Below are 13,786 nucleotides of genomic sequence, written 5' to 3' on the forward strand. Positions count from 1 at the left end.
TATTGGTCATTTAAATTTTTTTCATTAGCTACACAGTCCTCTTTGTATATTTTTCATTCATGTTGTTTGCCCATTTATTTGATTTAGAGTATTTTTCTTACTGATTTGCAATGAAATACTTATATAACAAAAAGTTGGCCATTTTCTTTCTATATCTGCTCATTTTTCAAGTTTGTTATTAGTCTTCCAATTTTTATTTTTTCAAATATTTTAATTATAAATTATATGAGATCATATATACATAAGATCATACAAAATATATATTTATATAATTTCATATTTATTTCTGTTTTATTCTAGAGTTCGGTGGCTCTCTCTTACTCTCTCTCTCTCTCTCTCTCTCTCTCTCTCTCTCTCTCTATATATATATATATATATATATATATATTTTTTTTTTTTTTTCTGGCTGTGCCACATGGCTTGTGGGATCTTATTTCCCCATCCAGGGATTGAACCTGGGCCCTCAGCCGTGAAAGCAGAGTCCTAACCACTGGACTGCCAAGGAATTCCCTATATATATATACTTTTTTTTAATTGTGGTAAAATACACATTACATAAAATTTACCATCTTAAATGTCTGTGGCTATATATTTTTGAAATAAATATATTTATGAGGGTTCAAATTATTACATTAAATTTTTTTATTTTTAATAATCATTTCATAATATATACATATATATCAAATCATTATGTTGTATACCTTAAGCTAAAACGATGTTATACGTCAATTAAATCTCAATAAACCTAGAATTTTTTTTTTTTTGGCGCGCCACACAGCATGCGGGATCTTAGTCCCCCGAGCAGGGATCAAATCTGCACCCCCTGCAGTGGATGCGTGGAGTCTTAGCCACTGGACCACCAGGGAAGTCCCAAACCTGGAAAATTTTTATTTTAAAATAGGGAATTGGGCTTCCCTGGTGGCGCAGTGGTTGAGGGTCCGCCTGCCGATGCAGGGGACACGGTTTCGTGCCCCGGTCCGGGAGGATCCCACATGCCGCGGAGTGGCTGGGCCCGTGAGCCATGGCCGCTGAGCCTGCGCATCCGGAGCCTGCGCTCCGCAACGGGAGAGGCCACAGCAGTGAGAGGCCTGCGTAGCACAAAAAAAAAAAAAAAAAAAAAAAAAAAAAAAAACCAAATAAAATAGGGAATTAACTGCATCAACTCCATTCACTTAACAGACGGTGATTAAGCATTTACTCTGATAAGCGATGATAAAATTTTAGATAAGAGATATTCTTACAGTCTAGTAAGGGAGACAAAGAATTCCCGGATTATGTGATAAATACAGTGATAGAGGTATACATAGTATACCATAGGTACATTCAACAAATACTTTAGGCCCCAGTTATTCAACAGGGAACCAAACAGTAACGGTCCATATTTTTAAAAGAGAGAGAGATGACAGTCAAACAGAGGATACAAATAAATGTATTGTATGTTAAGTGTCAAAATAGCAAAAGCATGGGCTGCCATGGGGACACAGAGAATATCCATCTAAATCATATCAAACTGGCTTTTTTCACTCCCTGGCTGCCTGAGGATCAACTGCCAGCATGAATGACACTGTAACTATCTGGACCAGGAAGTTCATAACCAAATGACTACTTCAGCAGAAACAACTGGTCAATGACATCCTTCTTCCTGGGAACACAACAGTACCTAAGACAGAAATTCGAGAAAAACTAGCTAAAATGTACAAGACCACACCAGATGTCATCTTTGTATTTGGATTCAGAACCTATTTTGGTGGTAACAAGACAGCTGATTTACAGTTCCTTAGATTACACCCCAAAAAATGAACGCAGACATAGACTTGCAAGACGTGGCCTGTATAAGAAGAAGCATACCTCAAGCAAAAGGAATGCAAGAACAGAATGAAGAAAAGTCAGGAGACTGTAAGGCCAATGTTAACACTGGCATAATGAGAGCTGGAGATTGGACACAGGTGGAGTAGATTCTGCAGTGACTTTATTTGCAGCGATTGTGAAGATTTTTCACAAGAGGATTGATAAACTAAAAAAAATTTTTAATCTAAATTTTAAAATAAATAAAATCAAACTGGGGAGTCAAAAAGGCTTTCCAGAAGAGGTACTGAAGTTTTGAAAAACAGGTAGACATGAGCTAGTTGAAGGGGAGAGAACACATCCTATGCAGAGAGCAGAGAGCACACGTACCAAGGCTCAGGGACTGATCAATGTGTGCACAGCTATTTAGAAGTTATTTGTTATGGCTGCAGGGAAGGGGGTTACTTGTGGTTAACGGATGAGAAATGAAGCTAAAAATGTAGGCAGGAGCCAGAACTTAGTGTCTCTTATGCTAAATCCTAGCATCACTTCCTGAATAATCCTTACCTTTCACATAAAAATAAGTAATGTTCACTGAGCACTTACTATGTATGTGTCAGTATCTGCTAGAAGTGCTTTACATGTATTAACTCATTTAATCCTCACAATAATTCAGGCAGTTGATACTATTATTATGCCTTATCTTACATGAGAGGAAACTGAGGAGCAGAAAGGTGAAAGAACTTGTCCCCAGTCGCATAGCTGTATGACTGGCAGTCTAATTCCAGGGGCCAAACTATTAAGCACTCTGCCTCTCATTAGTATGCGATGCTTCAAATATTTAAAACTTTAACTATTTTCAAGGTTATTTGGAGGCTATAGATTCTGTAATATTTCTTTTTATTTATTCTTTTTGCAGACAATGCTCTTTAAATTGTTTTTTAATGTTTTTATATCTGAAGGTAGTAAACAGCTTCACTATTTTCTTTTTCAGTTTTTTTTTTAATGATTGCCTATTTATTCTTTAAGTGAACCCCCACAATAACTTTGTTGAACTAAAATTTGGGATTAGAGGACTTTGGTTAAAAGTGCATTAAATGTATAAATTAAATTGGAAATGACTCAATGCTTCCACCCAAACAATTATTCAATGTTTCAGTGTTATATATTTCTTCATTCATCTTTTTTTAATTTATAAAGACACTTTTATAATTTTCTTAAAATAGATAGCATTTAATAAGATTATTCTTAGATGTGTTGTAATTTTCGTGGAAGTGTAATATCTTATGTTTTTTAATTCTTTATTTGGGGCATATAGGAATACTATTTATTTGTCCATAAGATTGTTTTTCCTGAAATGTGAAAAATAAAATTACCACTCAAAAACTATAAAAATAGAAAAGATATACACTTTACTCAATAATGTCCAAAACATTCAGAAAAGATTTGGATCCATATGAAAGGCTACAAAGAAACTATGGCATTTTATTCACTGTTAATGTGTGTTTGTTACACATTGGAACTATTGTCACATGCATTTCCATCTAATTTTTCCAATAATAAGAGAGAAGGTGACGTGTTGGTGAGTGTAATAGAGCCCCCTCCCTCAAATTACGTTGCTCTCCATGACCCATCCTAAGTCTCACAGTTCAAGCTAATCATTGACAGAGCTTTACAATCACAAGCTTTTTTACTGAAGCGTTGATAAGACAGTCGAGAAGCTAGTGGCAAATGAAGCCAGGCTGTGCGGCATGATCTCCAGGGAATGAATGGATTTTCTTCAGCACCGATGAAAGAAACATACGCTATAGGAAAACAATGTCCAGCGGGGGACTGCAAAGATCTGTCATCCTGTCAGCATTTATTCTCCTTCGAGCTGTTACTGGATTCTCTGGAGACGGAAGAGCTATATGGTCTAAAAATCCTAATTTTAGTCCGGTAAATGAAAGTCAGCTGTTTCTCTATGACACTTTTCCTAAAAACTTTTTCTGGGGTGCTGGGACTGGAGCATTTCAAGTGGAAGGGAATTGGAAGACAGACGGAAAAGGACCCTCTATATGGGATCATTTCATCCATACACACCTTAAAAATGTCAACGGCACAAATAGTTCCAGTGACAGTTACATTTTTCTGGAAAAAGACTTATCAGCCCTGGATTTTTTAGGCGTTTCTTTTTATCAATTTTCAATTTCCTGGCCAAGGCTTTTCCCCAATGGAACAGTATCAGCTGCTAACGCAAAAGGTCTCCAGTACTATAATACTCTTCTCAATGCTCTGGTACTTAGAAACGTTGAACCTATAGTTACTTTATACCACTGGGATTTGCCTTTGGCGCTGCAAGAAAAATATGGGGGGTGGAAAAATGAAACCATAATAGATATCTTCAATGACTATGCCACATACTGCTTCCAGACGTTTGGGGACCGAGTCAAATATTGGATTACAATTCACAACCCATATCTAGTCGCTTGGCATGGGTATGGGACAGGTATCCATGCCCCTGGAGAGAAGGGAAATTTAGCAGCTGTCTACACCGTGGGACACAACCTGATCAAGGTACTGTACAGCTGACTTATTATAGCTTCAGAGGATAAAGAGCAGGAGTTTAAAAGAAACTCTAAGAAATGTATCTTCTATTTAAATAACTCTTTTTATTGAAATCAACTCAATTAATTTTAGTCTAATTCACAAGTTCTATCCTCAAATTTCATTCTTAGTGTATGTCTTATCTATCTAAGCTATTATTAATATATTAATCCAATTATTTTCCTTAAATATTGCACTTTTTAAATTAACTATTTTTAAATCTACTGTTATACATCAGAGCATGAGAATGTGAGTTTACTTTCATTCTGTGGAAAACCAGTCCTCTATAAATTTAATTGTTGAAACCCTTTTCTGACCACATGCAACAATTTCAGAATTTTATATTAAGGCATGACCATTTCAAATATGTATTTGTTGTTAGTCTTGCTATTCTTAGTGATATTTAGAAATAGTAAGCTAAATAAATGTTAGCTAAGTGATGATACATATTAAATGCAGGAATTGAAATAAATGTATTTCACAGTTGGTTTTATTTGTATTACATGGCAGAAAAGATGAGATTATTTGTTCTAGGAGCTAAAATTAAACTAGTACCATAAAAACTGGGAAGAATATGCTTTAAGTGTTTTAAAGGAGCATATTTCAAAAGCTAGAGTTTATGCTGGGAAATGCTAACATGATTAAAACAATAGTGAAAATGTAAGCAAAATAATAGCTAATATTTATTGAGTGCTTACTATTTACCACAGATGACATTAAGCATATTACATGCATTATCACATTTAATCCTCATGATAACCTTATGAACTGGGTCCTATTATTATCCCCATTTTAAAGATGAGCAAACTGAAGCTTAGTGAGATTAAATAACTTGCCCAAGTTTACAGAGTAAAATGAGCTGTGGTCAACATGGAATTTATAAATTACAACATTAGTAAACATTGGATGCCTCTATTAAGAATATTTTTAAAAGAGCAATCTTTCAGGAATTTTCAAGAGATTTCATCTCACATTGAGGCTAATATCTAGAATCAGACTTCACTTTTTGAGCTAAATAGTTTGCTTGGGAAAAATAAATTACCCTGGACACCTGCTACCTTTTGAAAATGAAAAAAGCTTTACTAGTAGGGTTTCATAATGTGCTACGAGACGTAATTTGATTTTTTAATAATCAAATGTTAAATATATAGAAACAGAAAAATGTATAGGAACATAAAATTACTCCATGTCTAAATTTGCACATACAAAATATGTTAATCCTTCTTTTCTTTTTGAACTTTCTGGTTTATTACACGTGTGCATTGCACTATGGTTCAGTCACATCTGCCCTTGCAGTTAACAGATTGCATTACAATCTCAAGGTCATTTACATAGCTTTGAATATAGCTGTATATAGAACATATTATTAATATGTGGGTATACTGTGATTTGGCAAATAGGCCTCAAGGGGAGAAAAATTATAGCTATTAACTATGAAGGTTATGATATATATTTTAGAAAAAATATTCCTTTTATTTAGTTCTTTCAATTATTAAAACAATACATGCTTGTGTAAACTGAGAAACATCAGATTGTACCAAAGGGTACACAATGAAAAGCTTAAATTTCTCCCTCCCTCCCCACCTGATAATCCCAACCTCAAGAAAACTAGTATTAGTAGTATTTTATATAGTCTTTTTAAAGTTATCTATGCAAATACATGCACATATATGCTTATTCAACTTTTGTGTAAAGAAAAATATTCTAAATTGTTAAGTTTTTGGTTACCTGGAAAAATGTTAACAATTAGAATTATCATGAAGAATATGTTTCAGTGATTCATTTAAAGCCTTAAAAACTGACTGATAAAAATACACAAGAAAAAGTTATAACTAACAAATAGATACTGCTTCCAAACTTATCCTATCAAAGCTATATTTTCAGATGTTTTTCATTTTCCTCTAATTTAAGATAAACTCTGCCTCTAACACAAGATTAACACTCTCTGATAGTAAGATAAATTTTATAGTTTTAAATTGATGGATTACATTTTTAAATTATTATGTTTTCCAAATAATTTCTTTCATCCCTTTAAAGTTTCTAAATCAAAAACCTACATAAGGAGCATGAGGGGTCCCTTGTAATTAGTTAGAAAGTGAACTCTGCTGCATAACCCAGTGGCTTACAGCACCAGAGAGAAATCTTGCAATAGTCTGGCGGCCTGAGGTGAACTAGATTTTCTCACTTGCTCCCTCTCTGTCCTCCTTCTAACATAGAAAAGATTAATTTGATATTTTATGTTGCAATGAAGTATTTCTTCCTCATTTTGCCACCTTGTGACCCAGAAGAAGCATTCTTTAGGACTAGTTTTTTGTCCAAGAATATTTATTGAGTTAAAAAAACTAATATAAAACTAAATTCATGGGTGGTTTATAGACCACTTTATTCCCCAATCCTCAGATATTGAAAAGATTTCACAGCGCCTATTGCAATGTTTCTAGCTCCAGGATGATGCTGAAAACGCCAACTCAGTCTGAAATGTCCTGGTTTGCAGGAAACCTAAATGGTCTAGGCAGTCCTGAGACTGACCTGGAATCTAGACTCCACTTTATGTGGACTTGGTGGCACCTAGAGCAAGTCTCTCAGGTAGAAATTTACCATAACCACCCCGACTAATAGATGCTCCACTCTGAGTTTTTTACAATATTTGGAACAGAAAGAGGGTGACTTTTTTGGCCTTAACCATCTCTAAGCACTGTAATCATAGCTTTATACATTATCTATAATCTTTACAACAACCTTGCCAGGTACCTATTATTATCTCCATTTACAGAGTGACATTTCTACCAAGCATCATGTCACTCCCTTGCATAAAATCCATTAGTGGCTTCCCAAAGTTTTAGCGATAAAGTCCCAAGTTTTCATCAAGATCTTCAAGACACAACCCCAGCCTCCATTCCCTCCTTCCGGGCCATCCCCATCCCTCTCCCGTCCCCATCACTAATGCCGACCCCTTGTACCCTACACTCCACAATAATGCATGACTAGGAGTGCCTTAATTTTACCTTACTATTCCTCTCCACTCAGCCTCTACCAACTCTCTATCCAGCTAGAACACCCTCCTTACTCCCTGCTTTAACTATCTAATGTCCTTCAATACTCAATTTAGGCAGCCACCAGCTCTAAGTTCTCCTTGACTCGTTAGGCTTAGTGTCCCTCCTGAGGGCTCCCATAGTAAAATGTGCTTGCTTTTATCATAGCAGTCTTTTCATATGGTACTTTTCCATCTCCCCCAACTAGTCTGAGAGTTCTTTGCAAGGAGAGACTATTTTTCATGTGTTTTATGTTTCCAGCATGTAGCACAGAATATTAGGTACATGATAGGTATTAAGATTTGAGGAATGAGTGGTTTAGGATTTCTATCTTAAACCTTGTAATCAAAGAGCCAATCTCAAGTTCAAAATTCATATTTCATTGCATTCTTGCTAATTCTTGAAATATTGCTTATATTAATCCAGTGGTGTGTTTATAAGTTAGGACTCTTGGTTGCAAGAGACAGAAACCTAATTCAAGTTGGCTCAAGCAAAAATGTGCATTTTCCAGCAACCAGATCACAGGGATGAATGGACCCAGTAACCAGGACACTCTCAGAAGCCCTTTATCTCAGTCTCTCATGTCCATTTCTTCTTGTGGGTTCTCCTCATTCTCTCCTTTGTAGAGGAGCGTTCTCTCTCCCAAGTTCAGTTTTTAAAACCCCAGAGACAGATCCTAGCCTGTTTGGCCTATGCACTCGTGCCTCAGAGCAGCAGAGCCACAAGTTTTCACATTAGTAAAGGCAATAATGGTGTCGGTTTTTATTCTATTTTTAAAGCAGTAAATATGCATAATAACTGAAATTTATAGATTCCATCCCCTCCTCCTTAAAATGAAATATCTGAGAGCCTCTGAGTAAACATGCAGGGAGGTTGGAGGATATGAGATTGCTCATAAGATGGTAACTCATTCAGTTTATTTCTCCACTAAATACTGCCAGCTTCCATGATAGTTCTGACCACTTCATGGTTTTAAATTATTATCTTTCATAGATGTGAATTGTTTACATAGTACCAGGATTTCTCAACCTGGGCACTATTGACATATTGGGCCAAATAATTCTTTCTTGTCGTGAGTTGTCCTGTGCATTACAGGACGTTTAGCAGCATCCCTGGCCTCTCCCCCCTAGATGACAGTGGCACCTTCCTCCACAGGGTTACAACAACAAAAATTGTCTCCAGACGTTGCCAAATGTCCCCTGGAGTTGGGGGCGGGGGGTGGGATAAAATTTCTCCCCCTTCCCTCCCATGAAAACCACTGACTTAAACCTATAAATTGGCAACTGGTTAAAGACATGAAGCATAAAAAACAAGAAGGTTGAAATAGAATCAGTATGAGGGATGTAAAATTGCCTCAGTTTTACAAAATTGACTCAAGGAGATTTTCACCAGACCTGTAAGTCGCATACATAGACTCTAATTTATGCCATATCAGGATGTTTTTAGAGAACAAACGATTCTTTTAAAAATGTTAAATGAGGAAATAGTGTTGATGATTGTATCTAATTTGGCTTTTCACACTTTGGGAATAAAGACTGTTCCTACTAACTTTGTGTTATTTGTAAAATACTTGAAAGAGTTGCCCCAAACTATTTCTCTTATATAGTTATTTATGAACAAAACAGTAAACTTACTTTTGAAAGCTTGTACTTTTTTAAGAGCAAAATTCAAGAATCCAAACAGAATGTTATAGAAGCAATATTATAAATATATAAATATTTATCCATTTTTGATGCCATAACACTGTGTTTCACAAAGTTTGGGTATTTTGTGCATCACTTCATGCTGGCTTTTTTGCTGGCTTTTTTGTTTGTTTGTATATCCAAGTACCACATGCACTATTATTTATTAAAACAGTTTTCTTTAAAAATGTTTATTTTGGGGCTTCCCTGGTGGCGCAGTGGTTGAGAGTCCGCCTGCCAATGCAGGGGACACGGGTTCGTGCCCCGGTCCGAGAAGATCCCACATGCCGCGGAGCGGCTGGGCCTGTGAGCCATGGCCGCTGAGCCTGCGCGTCCGGAGCCTGTGCTCCGCAACGGGAGAGGCCACAACTGTGAGAGTTCCACGTACCGCAAAAAAAAAAAAAAAAAAAAAAAGTTTATTTTGAGGGGAGTTCCCTGGTGGTCTAGTAGTTAGGATTCAGTGCTTTCACTTCTGTGTCCCGGAGTTCAATCCCTGGTCAGGGAACCCACAAACCGTGTGGCCAAAAAAAAACAAAAAACGTTATTTTGAAAGGAAATTTTATATACTATTATTATACACGAAATACCAGTATTTTCTAATATCCTTAAAATAAATATGTAACATTTAAAATAAAAAAATGTTCATCTTTGTTATGCCCAATGTCATATCCCATACAAAAAGAGGCAGGTGTACCAGCCTTGGAAAAGACCACTGAATATGTAAATTTTATTCTGCATTTTAGTATATATTCAGTCGTAAAACCAAACACATTGTGTCATTTAAAAATGTGTCATAAAATGCTTTTTCTTATGTAATTAAAATAATTTTAAAAATATAAAAATATTTATTAAATGGGAAAATGCCAATACTTATGTTTATGTATATGAGTATTTTATATATGAGTATTTTATTTTCTGAATATTTTAAACTTCTTTGAAATAAACTTTTCAGTACAATCTTTAAAGAAATAGACTTATATAAAATAAAATATATGTCAACACTTGTTTGTATACCACACACAAATAATGAAATGATTTTTTAAATTCCTCAGGAGCTCAAGAGATTTCTTAATACTGTGAAAGAGGGTTTCAGGACAAGAAATGTTGGGAAACTCTACTCTAGGTCAAGGCCTCACCCATTTGTTCCTGAGCCTACGATAAGACTTGATTTATTCCCTATTTTTCCACCTCTTTGAGGAACTCTGTCTTAGCATTTACTGGCGTCATTTCCTCAGAGAAGGTCACAAGCAGCTGCTTATGTATTAGGTGTTCAATAAATAATATTAATTATTTTCTATTTAAGGGAGATCTGCCTTGCCCCAGAAAGTATTTAAAATTGTAATTGAATAAAAGTGGACTTCAGACACACACACACACACACACACACACACACACACACACACACGCACACCAACCCAGATACTGGCATAAACATATAGTCTTTTCAGAACATGCAAATCAATTTCTGTGTATACCAGCTTCTATTAAAAAGTTTACATTGAAAGCCCATCTCAAAACAAGGTACAGAATGTTGATCATCCTTAAAGCTGAGAGATGTGTTTTGAGGGGTCATCATACTATTCTTTCGATTTTTACGTGTTGTGACAAAAGCAAAAAATACATAAGAAAGTAATGAGAATATTTTGTATTTTTAAAAGAAAAGAAAAGAAAACAATCATCTTTATATAGTACACTTCTTAAGGACTTGTCAAAATTCTTAACCAAAATTTAGTGCTAAAACTGCAAAAATAGCTGTGAAAAAGCCAGCATTCACATGATTTATAGCTAAGCCTTCTTTGGCAAAAGACAGCTGCCATTGCTTTCTTTTTTCTTTTTTATTAATTTATTTATTTTTTATTTACTTATTGTTTGGGCTGCATTGGGTCTTCATTGCTGCACGTGGGCTTTCTCTAGCTGCAGCCAGGGAGGGTTACTCTTCATTGCGGTGCAGGGGCTTCTCATTGCTATGGCTTCTCTTTTTGTGGAGCATGGGCTCTAGGTGCGCGGGCTTCAGTAGTTGTGGCACGTGGGCTCAGTAGTTGTGGCTCACGGGCTTAGTCGCTCCACGTCATGTGGGATCTTCCCAGACCAGGGCTCAAACCCTTGTCCCCTGCATTGGCAGGCAGATTCTTAACCACTGCACCACCAGGGAAGTCCCTGCTTTCTTGAACAAGAAGGTTGCAGTGTTTCACAGGCACATTTAAACAGATCAAATGTCATTTTTAAACCTCTTTGGCCCAACCCCCCTACCAATATCTTGAAGACTAAGTGTAATATTTTGAAATGGAGTTTCTAGCTGGAGCATTTTTAGCTTGCCTTGGTTAGACAGAAGCAAAGTCTTCAAGGATCGTCAGAAACGTTTTTTTCCATGAAAAAAAAAGGAATTTTTAAAAACTCCCTTATTAAAGTTGGGTTGCAAGACAATAATACATTAAAATTAATTTTTGCTAAATCTTGTAGCTAAAAAACTAGCCCAAGCTTTTCTGTCAGTGAGAAGGTTAAAAACAAACTTACTTGCTACCTTCCACCACGTCCCCGCCAACACCAAAAACAAGCAAACAAACAAAAAAGAACACAGAAATAGGGAGCATAAAGGACAGAGATTGGTCTTAAGTCTTAAAATGGAGACTTGAGACAATTACTACAGATAACTTTTTGACATTCTATCATACTATTCTTAATAACTATTATTTTAAGCAGAATTTTTTTCACACACCTAATGTATTGTCAGAAACTGTACTAGGTACTTTATATATGTTAGCTCATTCAATTCTCACATCAACCCTGCCAGGTAGATATTCTTATAGGCATTTTATAGTTGATGAAACTGAAGCCCACAGAAATTTGCCTGAGGTTACAAAGCTGTACAAGTGTGGGTTTTTTACTCATAATAAGTGTCAGATCCAAAATTTAAATTTCATCTGTCCGAATCCAAGCTAGCAGGTTTAATGACATGAATCAGCTACCTAGGCTCAGTGAAAAACAATTTACAGCCTACAACTCCATTGCAGCCACTTGTGTTGATGCAGACTCAATAGATATTTGACTCATATTCCCTATTTAAAGACCAAAACAGGGCTTCCCTGGTGGCGCAGTGGTTGAGAGTCCGCCTGCCGATGCATGGGACATGGGTTCGTGCCCCGATCCGGGAAGGTCCCACATGCCACGGAGCGGCTGGGCCCGTGAGCCATGGCCACTGAGCCTGCGCGTCCGGAGCCTGTGCTCCGCAACGGGAGAGGCCACAGCAGTGAGACGCCCGCGTACCGCAAAAAGAAAAAAAAAAGACCAAAACAATCTATGTATATCCATTCATCTGTCAATGGACATTTAGGTTGCTTCCATGTCCTGGCTATTGTAAATAGTGCTGCAATGAACAGTGTCGTACATCTCTTTTTGAATTATGGTTTTCTCAGGGTATATGCCCAGTAGTGGGATTGCTGGGTCATATGGTAGTTGTAGCACATATATATGATGGAATATTACTCAGCCATAAAAAGAAACGAAATTGAGTTATTTGTAGTGAGGTGGATGGACCTGGAGTCTGTCATAGAGAGTGAAGTAAGTCCGAAAGAGAAAAACAAATACCATATGCTAATGCATATATATGGAATCTAAAAAAAAAAAAAATGGTACTGATGAACCTAATGGCAGGGCAGGAATAAAGACATAGACATAGAGAATGGACTTGAGGACACGGGGAGGGAGGGGGAAGCTGGGACGAAGCGAGAGTAGCATCTACATATATACACTACCAAATGTCAAATAGCTAGCTAGTGGGAAGCAGCTGCATAGCACAGGGAGATCATCTCAGTGCCTTGCGATGACCTAGAGGGGTGGGATAAGGCGGGTGAGAGGGAGACGCAAGAGGGAGGGGATATGGAGACATATGTATGCACATAGCTGATTCGCTTTGTTATATAGCAGAAACTAATACAGTACTGTGAAGCATTTATACTCCAATAAAGATCTATTTTTAAAAATCTATCTACATGTTTTATTTGTCCACAAAACCTATGAACAATTTATCACTGACCCATACATTAACCATTAGTTTTTTCCTTTGTCCCCATGATTTTACTTTTTATTTGCTCAAAACTTTAGTGTCCCATTAAAGTGCTGTGAAATCACATATGTGTGTCCTCTGCGACGCCATCTAAAGTTTAAAAATGTTAAAACAATTATTCATTTAATTAGCTAATGCATAGTACATATATATATATAAATACATACATATATATATATATATTTTTGCCACGCCACGCAGCTTTTGGGATCTCAGTTCCCTGACCAGGGATTGAACCCGGGCCACAGCAGTGAAAGCCCAGAATCCTAATCACTAGGCCACCAGGGAACTCCCCGTAGTACTTATATTATTATCCCAACTCATCTTCATTAGGATCTAAGACACCTCTAACAAAATATAGGAAATAATGATCAAACAAGTTAAAACTAGTATTCTTGTAGATGTTCCTAATCAAATTTGAATAAAAGGTAAAAACAGCTTTCGGATAAGAATTGCTAAAAAGTTTCAATAACCAGAATACCATTGTTAGACAGAAGAGTCATGTAAAAAAAAACTATTTGTAGATGGCAATTGGTATTTTATAACCTTCAAGAGAGCAGTATTTACCTTTTCTAATCATTAAGTAGAAAAAGTTATACTTCAGTGAATGATTAACAGGTTTAAATAAATGTAATTAT

The 13,786-nt window shown here is 36.3% G+C and overlaps 1 protein-coding gene across 1 annotated transcript in view; it reads left to right on the forward strand.

Moving 5' to 3' along the window:
* The first annotated feature begins 3,488 nt into the window (after positions 1–3,488).
* The window catches only part of KLB (klotho beta), a 34,754-nt gene continuing 24,456 nt past the window's right edge, over positions 3,489–13,786 (forward strand). The window contains exon 1 of the mRNA XM_019928321.3: positions 3,489–4,341. Coding sequence (XP_019783880.3) covers positions 3,604–4,341 — 738 coding nt within the window. The 5' untranslated portion in view covers positions 3,489–3,603. The remainder of the gene's footprint in view (positions 4,342–13,786) is intronic.

The sequence above is a fragment of the Tursiops truncatus genome, chromosome 5, assembly GCF_011762595.2.
Source record: "Tursiops truncatus isolate mTurTru1 chromosome 5, mTurTru1.mat.Y, whole genome shotgun sequence".
Lineage (NCBI taxonomy): Eukaryota > Metazoa > Chordata > Mammalia > Artiodactyla > Delphinidae > Tursiops > Tursiops truncatus.